This window comes from Homarus americanus, unplaced genomic scaffold (assembly GCF_018991925.1).
Source record: "Homarus americanus isolate GMGI-L3 unplaced genomic scaffold, GMGI_Hamer_2.0 scaffold25013, whole genome shotgun sequence".
In the NCBI taxonomy this organism is placed as follows: domain Eukaryota; kingdom Metazoa; phylum Arthropoda; class Malacostraca; order Decapoda; family Nephropidae; genus Homarus; species Homarus americanus.
The window spans coordinates 2,907,062-2,921,271 of NW_024722158.1; the positions used below are offsets into that span (position 1 = coordinate 2,907,062).

A 14,210-nucleotide genomic window follows, 5' to 3' on the forward strand; every position below is an offset into this window, starting at 1 on the left:
ATTGCTGGATTCCTTGTAAGACCAGGAATATTTTGAATATAAACGTCATATATTTTGCACAAAAGATAACATACTTACTCAGAGTGAACATTATATCTAAAAATCTTATGTCTAATGCAAAATCTATGATGTTTATATTCAAAATGATCATCAAATTGTAAGAATTCCAGCAATGTAAATTATATTCTGGCCGGATAATTTGTATGAATTTTATGAGCTAAAATAAAAATCTTCAGTTAATAAAAAAAAAAATATTCTACACACGGTAACAGATGGTTGGTCGCCGGTCCCTCCCTCCCTCCCCCCACCAACGTCCCTACTAGATAAATGTGTGGGAATACCAGACTGTTTACCTTTTTAGTAATAAATAATAAATCAGACTAAAGTTAGGATAATATAATTGACATTGCTGGATTCCTTGTAAGACCAGGAATATTTTGAATATAAATATCATATATTTTGCACAAAAGATAACATATTTACTCAAGAGTAAACATTATATCTAAAATTTGTATGTCTAACGCAAAATCTATGATGTTTATATTCAAAATGATCATTAAATTGTAAGAATTCCAGCAACGTAAATTATATTCTGGCCGGATAATTTGTATGAATTTTATGAGCTAAATTAAAAAAATTATACTTCACTTGTGTAAAGGGGTACACCCACCGCGGAATGTGAGCATCCTGGGTTCTGGCAGGGCACCACGTAAACGTGGAAACGCGGAATGTGGGACCGCGTAAAGTGAGGGTTGACTGTATATATATATATATACAGGTAGTTCTGCTATAATGCGATAATTGTGTTCTTGTAAAATATCGTGTTATAGAAAATCGCGTAATAGAAATAACAGGGTTTATGGAGAAAATAGGGTTAGGTGCAGATTACTCGAAATCGAAAAAATTTAGTAGTTAGCCTAACACAAAGGATAGCACAGTCTAAATAAATGTTACATTCATATCTAATAATGAAATCATACAGTAAATTTAACACTTTACCTTGAAAAAATATGAATGTAACTTGATGGGGGAGAAGGGTGATTTTGAGGTTGATAACATCGAGCTTCTCTTCAAGTGTTATATCCTTTCTTTTACGATAATCACCGGGAATTCTATCATCAGAACGCTTTTTGGAGATATTCTTCTTTACTATATTCACAGTTAATACCACAAAATTGGAGAAATAGTAAGCAAAAATCGCGTTATAGCAAACAAGCGATCGCGTTATACAAATATTGTTCCGAATTCATAAATCGCGTTAGAGCAAATTCGCGTTATCAAAACACGCGTTATAGCAGAACTCACTGTATATATATATATATATATATATATATATATATATATATATATATATATATATATATATATATATATATATATATATATATATATATATATATATATATATATATATATATATATATATATATATATATATATATATATATATATATATTTCATTAGCCCAATAAACACGCGGACTTCTACATGCACTCAACACCTCAACTCACCAGGATTCGAACCCACGGCTCACGACTGTGCCCGTTGAACAGGCTTTGTGTGAAATATAACAGAGTCTACAACAGCTTTTAGTATCATGGTGGTCCAGTGGTTAGCGTTCACTGGTCAAGCAGCCAAGAAGCTCGTGGGTTCAATCCTGGCAGGTTGAGGTGTTGAAATATATATATATATATATATATATATATATATATATATATATATATATATATATATATATATATATATATATATATATATATATATATATATATATATATATATATATATATATATATATATATATTTTTTTTTTTTATGGATCTGTTTATAATTCTTGTCTCTTTTGGTTTTTATTTTTTCCTTTTTCTTTTGATTTCTTTATTGAAATATTTATTTAGTTTAATTTTATTGTTTTTACTTTTATATATTATTTGTTTATACAGTATTTCTTTTTTTCAATTTCTTTTTATTTCAAAATTCAAATATTAATTTAGTGTAATTTCATTTTGTTATAATTTTTTATATTATTATTCTTTGCATTTTATTCATTTAAACCTTTTTTATTTGTCTTTAATTTATGTATTTTTTTTTAAACACACACGCATAAATACGTTTTTTACAAAGCTTCTTTTGTTATTGCAAGAGACGCTCTCAAGTGTCGGGAAGGGTCCACTGTATATCCTCACAGGGGACAGGACTACCGACGACTGTCTGTCAGAACTTCATCTATCTATCGATAGATAGTTTGATGCAATACTGAATTGATTATTGGATATGTTGATATATAAACACAGCATAAAATATATAACAAAATAATTACAAAAAGTTTATGACTACGTGAGATACAGGACTTTATATTTTAAATGACAGGTTAATCACTAACTCTCACCCAAATTGTTCTCTGAAATTGTTCTTCAAAATTGTTGTCAAGAAATGTACTTCATACATGTTCTTCAAAATTATTTAAAAAAAATGTTCTTCAAAGTAGTTAACATGTTTAACAATATTTTTCCTCCTGGGATAAAATGTCAAATCTTGATGAGTAATTTTATTTATTTAAATCTTCACTTCAATTACCGGTCAGCTTACTATCCATTCAGGTGGTCTGTCTGTTCTTTGTTACAACCTTCACTATGTTTGAGGACAATCATGAAATTACAGAAAATAAGAGAAGAATGTACATTTATTGCTAACAAGCTCAGTACAAAAAAATATTAAAAAATACAAAACATCTGACCACTTTACAAGTTATTTACACTCTGAGAAACACTCACTTAAACACTATGCTACTATAGTGGAGGTGTGGAGAAATTTTCACTGCATTGTACGGGCATGGATAATTGATAATCCACCTGGTAACACTTTAAATGTAACTTTGTGGTGGAGACTTATAAGCATCACTGGGCAATAGCGCAAGACACTGGAGGAACACCGAAACCAAGAGGGCAGCACCAAGGGCAATACTGTAAGACACCAGGGAAAATACTGCAACAAGACATCGGGGGCAAAAGAGCAGCACCGGGGGCAATACTGAAACAAGACACCGAGGGTAATATAATAGTTCCCAAGTTAAATTTAATTGATCTAAGGTCAATAGAATACTAGTTCCAAAGTTAATTAGGTCTAGGTACTTTACAATAGCTTTTTCTCCTCACTGTAAGGAACTATAATAAAAGAAACGGACCTTCCTTAGCACTAAACACCAGAGATTTCAAACAAAGAAGAACTTCTGTGTCTCCTGGAGTAAGCGTGCAATATGAGCCTTGCCTGGACACTTCATTGCATTAGGATCATCTAACACAATATTTCTACCTGCATCATATACAACACCTGCCTCTGCAATAATTCTAGTTAGTGTGGCAGGGTCAGGGATAGTGTTGCACTTCTTGTTGGAAGACCTGTTCATGATTCTGCTACTACATTTAGGGAGCTGCCATTGAGGGTCATCTCGCAGGTAAAACGGTTCTGCTTCACGGAGGAACTGCGCTTCCACCTCAAGTCTCTGTAAGTCACTTGGACTGATGTCAGCTTCTTCCATTTCCTTTTGTACACTGTAGGAGAGGTACATGAGTTAACAGTGACAGTACCACTGAACACATCAACTAGAAGTTTAGTTTTATGTGGGTTAGTCAATCATGATCACCTGATGGCATGGTGTCCCGGTTGTTCTTCCTCTCTCCCCACCTGTTATATCCCCTGTTACAGTATGATGGAAAGAGTCTTGCAAGATTGGAAAAAAGCCAGATAGACCCAATAACATGAGTCTTTTGGTTGGACAGCTTCAACGAAAGCTATCAAGTAATTGACGCACTTGCTTCTCACCACTGTAATCGTAGGTTCAAATTCCCAGGTCAGATGTCCGGTTTTCTTTCTCTTAGTTAGTACTCGTACAGTTTCCTCCTGTACTAACACTGGACTATGAGGGTCATACCAAAGAACAGACTGACCAACAAAATGGATAGTAAGCTGATGATAACTGGTGGAAATGATAGTGAAATTGTGATGCATGGATGAAGGGGGCAGACACCTCAAAGACAAAGGAAGCACTTAGGACAATGTTGCAAAACAAGTGCAGAAAGTAACGGAACAAAACTGGAACAGACAAGTACCCCACAAACACATACATAAGAGAGATATCATTTCAATCTATACATCCCTTCTACATCTGTAACTCATTTACAATACACACCTGTAACTCATCTATGATACACACTTGTAACTCATCTACAATACACACCTGTAACTCATCTACAATACACATCTACAATACACACCTGTAACTCATCTACAATACATACCTGTAAATCATCTACAATACACACCCGTAACTCATCTACAATACACATCTACAACTCATCTAGAATACACACCTGTAACTCATCTACAATACATACCTGTAAATCATCTACAATACACACCTGTAACTCATCTACAATACACACCTGTAACTCATCTACAATACATACCTGTAACTCATCATTTCCTGCATCTGGAGAATTACAGAAGGTACTCGCGAGAAGTCCACATCTCTCAGCAAGGTCACCCCGGGGTAGATGCTCCTTATCTGAGAGACGGATGGCCTATGGGACACAGACCGTGCCACCTGCAACAAACACAACGAAATGAGACACTTTCCACATGTATATTAAATGACTTTTAACACTGTATCCCTGCGTATTGTAAGGCTGGGCTAAATACTGTACACTCATTCTTATTCAAAGGCTTTATTACCAAAGAACTAAAAACAATGAACACATATGAAATTCGATATGTTACATCTATGGTAACTTAATGTTCACTGTATGTTCAATCTACTATCCAGCATGTGTTCTAGATATCAAAATGTTCTCCATGTTCTTCAATACCTGCAAGTACTCTCTCTCTCTCTCTCTCTCTCTCTCTCTCTCTCTCTCTCTCTCTCTCTCTCTCTCTCTCTCTCTCTCTCTTCTTTCTCTCTCTCTCTCTCTCTCTCCAACTAGCTAAACCCCTCTACTTCATCATTAATAATTCCCTGTCAAACAAGATACCCAGCTGACTGGAAGACCTCATATGTGTTAACAGTGCATTCTATAAGGTCAGACTAACCCATCACCAACAAGTACCTTCCATTTAGCAACATGTTTTCTACTCATTCATGTGTATTACTGCTTCACCCCCCATTTACACCTCCCATCATTCAAAAATAAAATCCTTTAATATTTTCTAGAACATTATATTCCAAACCATAATATTCTTTAAAATTTTTGCATCAAAGCTGCATTAAATTGTAGTTTCACCTTAGGCGGCCGAATACCATGTGGCTGACATCCCGCTGGGGTGATGGTGACCTGAGTGTTGGTGGTGGAGGTTACCAAACAGATGTCTATTGGTCCTCCTCCTCCTCCCTGTTGAATTATGATTTTTGTCATTCAGTAAATAAAAAAAGTGAAATAAAATTGCTGTCGGCTTTTTCTAATGTTAAATATTACTTAGATGTTACACTGCATCCTCTATTAACTCCAAGATACATGTTACTTTTATGGAATTCTTTCAACTGTAGGCCTCAAAAGTTAAATGTTAAAAAAAATTGAGAATGTATTCTCCTACAAGATACTTAGCAAAATTACACTGAATGTAATATCTTTAGTAAATAGTAAAAATATCAAAAACTGAGGGGAAATATGCTCATGGTAAGTGGGCTCTATAACTTGACAAGTAACATCATCCAGTAATGTAACACCAGCACCTCCTCATCTGCCCTTCTTTTATCGGTGCCTCTTCTTAGGTGCTGCATCAAGGAACTTAAGTCCACCTGAGAGTTAGTCCAACCCGCTGTGTTTTTAGACGGCGTCTCTGGATCACCGTTGGTACAGGGGGAGGATGTCACCACGTCCACAGGTCCTAATGTAATTTTGTCACTAAATTCTGACTTCCTATCTACTGGGTTCAGGGATGATAAATTCTCCATCATGGATAAACCTTCCATTTGGCTGCCACTGACATCCTAGAAAGACAGTAACACTGAGAGTGAGTGAGAGAGAAGCTTAAATTTTAAAAAAAGTGATCACTTCTAAACAACATTTATGTCTATAAAGCTTCTTCCTTACATTAAAAAATTTACAACATTCCATCACTTAGCCTACAGTACACCTCTGCTATACATCATACATAAACATCACTGTTTGGTAGGTTGTGGTAATATAAAGCTGGTGTGTGTGTGTGTAATAATAATAACAATAATTAGCGATTTATTGAAAAAGTTTAACAGCCCGAAGGCTGAAAATATACATAGGACAGAAATGACTTTACATACAAAAACATGGGGTAGGTGGGTATTTTAACAAAAGCTTTAATTACTAAAAGGAGAAGAGCATGAACTGAACATACAAATTATAGTTTACAGTTGATGGCCCGGGCTGGTATCTTGCCCTACTGTGTGAGGTCATGTAGGCCACGTGGTGCAATAACTTGTCCAGAGATGTTGATATGAAGGACCTCAAGTGGTCATGAAGACACCGAGTGGTGTGGTGTTTATGTGGTGCAGTAACTCGTCCTCGGATGTTGATATGAAGGATCTCACATGGTCGCAGACACCAGATGGTGCGTTCATGTAGTGCAGTAACTCGTCATCAGGTATTGATGTGAAGGACCTCACGTGGTTATGGAGACACCGTGTGGTGTGGTGTCACAGTACCTCACTTTCTGTTAAGTGGTGTTGTGTTATCTCGTAGTCAGATGTTGAGTTGACACACGGTTGTTCCCAGAATGAACTGATTAACACTATACTGCCTGGTCAGAACATAGTGGTCGGTTTCCAGGGGTGCTTATCTCTGGGTGTGCGCCTCAATGTTGGATTATGGTTCTTGCTAGTACTGTCTAGTGCTGAATTCACTGGCTTAAACACTGTTCAACACAAACCCCACTCCTTTCCAAAACGAAATTGTTAATTTTGATGGGATTATGTTGATATCCCTGTGGGGAGGAGGGGTCAAAGAGAAGGACTTGGGGAATAGGCCAACATTGGCCAGGGCAACTGACACAGCAGGCACCTAATAGATCTTCCCTCCAGTGTGTGTGTGTGTGTGTGTGTGTGTGTGTGTGTGTGTGTGTGTGTGTGTGTGTGTGTGTGTGTGGGTGTGTGTGTGTGTGTGTGTGTGTGTGTGTGTGTGTGTGTGTGTGTGTGTGTGTGTGTGTGTGTGTGTGTGTGTGTGTGTGAGATTAATCTTCAAATGATCCTAATATTACTTCAGCAAGTAGTCTTACCTTGGATTTCATATCTAATAAAAATTCCAACTCTCTATCTTGCTCTCGGTTCTTCTCGTCAAACTGATCCAAATACGCCAACAGCTGCACATCCGTACACTCAGCAGAATCCCAACGGTGCCCTGAAGATGGAGTTGGTGGTTGGTTGCTTTGTAACTCCTCCAGGAACTGCTTCACCTATGAAAACAATCTTATAAACATATATGTCAATATCTTATGAAAATCATCTATCTATCCAACATCTTCACTTGTGAGGTGGTAGGGAAACCTCAAAAGTGGAGTATGGTGTTGGAAAGTAGCAAAGACAACTGAAGACAAATACTGAAATAACAACTGCACTTTTATAAAATATTTACAAGACAAATTACATAAAGCTGCCATCACACTAGAGCAGGGGTCCACAGGTGTACTAAACTAACGTAAGTCAGCACTGCGCTCTACAGAATTGAGTGTAAAATCAGAAATGCAGGACTATATTTCATTGTCAGAAAATTTGAATAAACAACACCAATATATAAGGCTAAACATAGCTTTCATTTTCAGCATATGTATACATATTCTGCAGTGAAATAATATCACTATTTAGCGCATTTTTTTCCCAGCTGAGAAAAGATGCCCCGCCCCCTCCTCAAGAGTTACATCTGATTGGCTATTGAAAACCTGTCCGATTTTGTCCTTAGTAATGAAGTACAGTCATGCGCCGGTTAACGCCCTAGAAACGTTCTTGGAAACGTGATGTTAACCGAAATGGACGTTGTCCGATCATCACATAAACTTTGTATTTATACTTATGTGTATGTGGAATACTATATACGTACATATACACTTTTACTCTTAAATCACAACTGTAATGTGATACAGGTGATTAATTTTTATCTCTTGTGCAAAATACACGAAGTTTATATTAAAATTATTCACTGTTTTACAAGGATTCCAGCAACGCCAAGCAGATGGGGGAGAGAGAGGCTGGGAGCGAGCGAGGGGGCGTGGGGGGAGGGGAGGTAGTACGTTTGACAGTTGGCACAGGCCCAGGTCTAACGCGTGTATATTTATCAGTTCTTAGGTGACTAAGCTTCTCTCATATAAAAAGCCAGTGAAATGACCTGGGTGAATATAATTAACATAGCTGGGATTCTTGTAACATTCTGATTAATTTGAATATAAACATGCTATAATTTGCACTAGACAAAACAATTTTAGTACCGTAATCAAATTAGTACATGTGCACTCCAGCTTTGCACTAAGGTCATTTATTTCTATTATGTTTCTTTTAGTATGGTGTGTGCATGTAAATGGATGAAAATAAATGAAGAAATCTATGTAAATCTACCCAAAAATACAGTTGAAAAACTTTTTTATAAAATGTACTACAGTACTGTACACTAATGTACAACAATTTTTATCTCTTGAGCAAAATATATGACGTTTATATTCAAATTATTGGCTCTCTTGCAAGGATTCCAGCAATGCAAATTATAATCTCCTAACTTTAGTCTGAGATATTATATAAGATAAAAACTGTAAGCCTAAAAGCCTGGCTGGGGGGGGACTGACGGAAACAGCCGCGCGCCACCCAGCGAGGGGTTGGGTGGGGGGTTGAGGTGATAAGTTTGAGGCGAAGGTCTCTGTGTGTTTATTTAACAGTCCTACTAAGCTTCTCTCATTTTAAAATGCCAGTGATATGACCTAGGAGAATATAATTAACATAGCTGGGATTCTTGTAAGATACTGATTTATTTGAATATAAACATGTTGTAATTCGCACTAGACATAACAATTTTAGTACCGTAATCAAATTAGTACATGTGCACTCCAGCTTTGCACTAAGGTCATTTATTTATTTTACGTTTCTTTTAGTATGGTGTGTGCATGTAAATGGATGAAAATAAATGAAGAAATTTATGTAAATCTACCCAAAAATACAGTTGAAAAACTTTTTATAAAATGTACTACAGTATTGTACACTAATGTACTACATTTTTTATATCTTGAGCAAAATATATGACGCTTATATTCAAATTAATCTCTGTCTTGCAAGGATTTCAGCAATGCAAATTATATTATCCTAACTTTAGTCTGAGATATTATATAAAATAAACATAAAGAAATCACCAATCTTTTATCTTGGAACACGACACGAGGGTGGTGGGAAGACGGGGTGGGGGGGTGACAGAATGTCTGGCGTTTGTTTGTTTATTTATTTATTTGAGATAAGATTTGACAGTTGGCGCTGAAGGCCTGCCTGCATGTTTATTTATCATTACTTAAGAGTGACTAAGCTCTTCTCATAATTTGCCACCCAAACAACCTGGGTGAATATAACTTACATTGGAGGGATTCTTGTAAGATAGTAATTTATTTGAATACCTGTATAAACAAGCTATATTTGCAATAGACATAACAATTTTAGTACCGTAATCATTTAGTACATGTACAATACAGGTTTGCACTTAGGTCCATTGTTACTGTACAATATTGACTAAATTCACTAGATAACGTATGCCTGGCCGCACAATCTATAAGAATACGCGATGCATACATGACTGTGCCCGCTCTAGGTCCATTTCGGTTCGCTTGTTCCCATTATTTGAATGTTTTTTTTCAATTTAAATTTTAATTGTTTATTCCTTGATAGAGGAAGCGAGATCCTAGTGCTGTCACTTGGTACCCCTGTACCATAACACCAGAAGCAACTGGCCAGTGTCACAAGTATATACAGTACAGTACAGTCATCCCTTGGTTATCGAGCCTAATTGGGACCCCGCCGATAACGAACGTACAGAATCTATGGGATTTATTCCAATTGGTTCAGGCACCCAAGACCCAACCCCAAGTTTCCCATTTTACGACCATTTAGACCCACTAAATATATATATAATGTTATGGTAAATATCATAAACACACATAGGCATGGCTAGGTTTATTACAAAGTGATGAAAAGGGTACGCTTAATACTGTAGTCCACAAAACATGTAGCTATGCTTTTTTTATTTGGTCCCCCGTCATATGAGTCCGTTTTCTCTCACATCAGGACGCCTGAGTCCTCCGTTTTCTCTCTTAATCTTAGAGTGCACCAGAAACTTTACTATTTTTAGTAATGCCACAGAATTTGAAATTGCAACCCCAATTGCAACTGGGGTTGCAATTGTTGAGGCAACTAGATATGTCTGATTACAGCAAATGTGTTATTGTCAATTTGTAGGTGAAAGATTTTATCCTCAATAGATGTAGGTTAACATTTCACCTGTAGGCAAATGCTTAAAAAAAGCCTAAGTAAGGAAGCATATTCCTTTAACACATAATATCTGACCAGTATGGGGAGGATCATCGTGTCTCCGTCAGGGGGTCGTGGAGTGGTGGTCCAGCAGGCGTCACTTTGGGGGGGGGGCACGGACGTATATGACGTATATGCGATCGGACGTTGTTCGGTCGGACATTAACCGGCGTTTATTCATAATGACCGTTTCTGACGAGAAAGATATTTAATTAAATTATATAAAGATACATACCTTCATTATTTCAATCAAGAGCACTTAGGAAGTTTATCAGATGTTTTATACGTGAATTAACTGATAAACTCAGGTAGCAAATTCATGCTTTCAGAGGATGCATTTAATATGCGTATACTTATTTTGACCTACAATAAGACATACTAAGACAAATTACCTATCAGTAATACTACATTATGCAAAAACAACATTTTAAAAGATCAGAATCACATTGAAATATTACATGACCGTCAGCAGAGGCAGGAAATATGACTGCGAACTACTTCATATTTTTCCTGCCTCTGCTGACGGTAGTGTAATAATTCAATGTGATTCTGATATATATTAAATTTGAAATATATTTCTCATCAGAAAGTCATCCCAACGATTATGAATAAACTCATTTAGAAATACATCATTACTCAGGACAAAATCGGACAAGTTTGCAACAGCCAATCAGCTGTAACTCTTGAGGAGAGGGCGGGGCATTTTTTCTCAGCTGAGAAAAAATGCACTGTAGTCACTAGCCTAGTTAAATATTCTGTAAACAAAAATTGGGAAACATAACCTTTGGCAATACAAAATATGAAACTGTCTTCGAGCAGTACAAATAACGGTTTAATAACCGATTCGTATACAGGGGAAATTGCTTTATAAAGTAGTATTATGATATCCTGCAGTACACAGTACAATAACCTCCCCCCCCCACCACAAAAAAATTTGACATTATAAATGACAGAAAAAAATTTCTTCCATGTCTTATATTCAGGTAATATTAAAGCATGCTATTTGCATTGGAATATAAAGGCTTCAATTCCAAATACAAATAATGTACAAAGAACAATACCAGAACCGATGCGACGGTTGAGCCTGGATGTGATTTGAAATTTCAGAAAAAGTTGGTTCAGTGTTACAGCAGCCTTCACAAGTTGTGTGGTGTAACTGTTTGTGAGCTTAGAACAGTACAGTACTCCCTCTTTATCGACGGGGGTTACGTTCTGTAAACGGCCGTCGATAAAGAAACCGTCGATACCGTGATGGTTGCGTAATTTTTCTAACTATTATTAGCATATGTTGAATAAATGTACCTTTAAGCATTAATGCGTTTCCTTTACACATAACCTTAAATAATAGTGTATAAATAATAATATAATAAGTGGACAAAAATACTAGCAAACTTACGATTTAATTTATTGAAGTGAACGTCGGTCCTTACAGTAAACAATACAGTATACAGTGACCCTCGTTTACTGGCAACCCGGTTAGAAATTTCCAGTTCTTGAACTGCTTCCATAAGGATCTTGAGTCGGTTAGCAGACAAAAATTAGGTTAACGAATTTCTTACGAACCGACCTCAACATGTTTTTCGCTTGCACTGACCGGGCAACCAGCTTTAGTATCAGTCCGCCAATACATTAATCGGTTCTAGGGCTTAAATTCCTTACTATTTTAGTAAATATCAAGAAGTTTATACTATTCAATAATTTTAAAAGTTCAATATTCAATTTTTTGGTCATTTTAACAATTATTGAACATAATTGAAGGTAAAGTGACTAGTTTAATGCGCGGCATCCAGCCTCTTAACACAGCAAACAGGCGTTAGTCTCTCTCTGTTTTCACTGGAGGTAACATCTTGCTTGAGACTCTCTTCAACTAAACACTTTTTTTCTGTGTTTCCAAGCAAATTATTGGTCATTTTGAAATTTATTTTACATATTGACAATATATAATGCAGTGCAGTGTTGATTTAAAGAAAATAATCTTGAAATACACCAAGAGAACTAAAATTTTATGGGTGAAATGGTGCCATGGGGTGACTTCTCTTCCACCTCAATGCCTTCTCTTCTCCCTTCTCCTCCACCTCCCACTTCAAATGCACATCATCATCATCATCCAGGAGCCTTCTACATACACACCTCAAAGTAAGTGAACTTTTCTACCATTTTTGTTGAATTTAGGAAATTTTCGGTAAACTGGAACCAATTACCCAAAAACCCATTGAAACAATGGTTTCGGTTAACGAACTTTTCGGTTAACGAACGACCTTCTGGAACGGATTGAGACCGTTAACCGAGATCACTGTATACAGTATATACAAGTGTGATGATTGAGGCTTATTAAAAGCCTGACCAGTCAGATGAGTATGATTAGTCAAGGTCTGCATCTTCTTGAGGGGTGTGGGCAGGTACTGCGTCTTATTGTTGTGAGGTGCCGGCAGCTTCTACGTCTTGTTGTTGTGAGGTGTCGGCAGGTTCGGCGATGGCAGGCACTCGGCGACTGAAGAAGTTGGTGATGGTGGTCTGTGCTTTCTTGCTTCTCATTTCCCTCTGCAGTTCTATATATGGCAACATAACATTTTCAATAGCTCTCTTTGCTTTAAGGGACCTATCAAGGGAGGGATCAATGTCATAGAGACGAGCAGAGAGGGCCTTACTCATTCTTATCACTTCACCAAGATTATCTAAAGTTAAGTTCTTATTTTCATCATCACTCACTTCATCGTCTGTTTCATCCTGCAGCTCCACTAATTGTTCTAGTTCATCACTTGTAAATGGATCCCCAACATTTCCCAATAACTCTTCTTGCACCTCTGCCGCTGTTAGGTCAGAGAACCCTTCACCTCCAACTTCATTTGCCATAGTTATTATGTTGCGTAACTGAGGCTCGGCTGTTGGGAACCCTGTGAATGTTGGGACAATTTCAGGCCACAATTTTTTCCAACATGATCGGACACAGTTCTGCGACAGTTCATTGTGGCTTTCAGCGATGAAGTTTATGCACTGTGCAATATCAAATTTCTTCCACATTTCTCTGGGTGTCACATCAGCATCCTTATCAAGGCACTCACGAATCATGCTGAAAGTCTTCTCTGCATATTTAGCCTTAAACACGACAATGACTCCCTGGTCCATTGGCTGGATGATGGAGGTGGTGTTTTTTGGCAGGAAAACCACCTCAATGTTGGGGTGGGCAGTCTTGAGTTCTTCAGAGTGGCCAGGGCAATTATCTAGACATAATACCACTTTGAACTCCATGCCAAGTTCATCCAGATAATTTTTCACCTCTCTAGCAAAGCAGTTTTTCAGCCAATCCACGCACAAATCAGATGTCATCCACGCTTTCTTGTTGTTCCTGTAGAAAACTGGTAGCAAGTTCATGTTTTTATTTTTGAGAGCCCGAGGTCGTGCGGCAGTGTATAACAACATGGGCTTAATCATATGCCCTGCCGCATTCCCACATAGCATCACTGTCACTCGGTCCTTCGCAACTTTAAATCCAGGGGCACTTTTTTCCTCTTTAGAGATGTAGGTTCGGCGTGGCATCTTCTTCCACCATAGGCCTGTCTCATCAGCATTAAAAACTTGTTCCGGCCTATAACCCTTTTGTGCTATGTGGTTAGCAAACTCTGCAGGGTATGCTTCCCCTGCCACAGTGTCTGCTGATGCTGCTTCGCCAGTCACTTTTATATTATGCAGCCCA

At 37.2% G+C, this 14,210-nt stretch overlaps 1 protein-coding gene across 1 annotated transcript in view; it reads right to left on the reverse strand.

The window, feature by feature from the left end:
- Positions 1–2,665: 2,665 nt before the first annotated feature.
- Positions 2,666–14,210, reverse strand: part of LOC121862089 — a 35,154-nt gene continuing 23,609 nt past the window's right edge. Inside the window, exons 10-14 of the mRNA XM_042360035.1 lie at positions 7,243–7,419; positions 5,726–5,983; positions 5,277–5,384; positions 4,467–4,603; positions 2,666–3,551 (exon numbers count right to left, since the gene is read on the reverse strand). Coding sequence (XP_042215969.1) covers positions 3,212–3,551; positions 4,467–4,603; positions 5,277–5,384; positions 5,726–5,983; positions 7,243–7,419 — 1,020 coding nt within the window. The 3' untranslated portion in view covers positions 2,666–3,211. The remainder of the gene's footprint in view (positions 3,552–4,466; positions 4,604–5,276; positions 5,385–5,725; positions 5,984–7,242; positions 7,420–14,210) is intronic.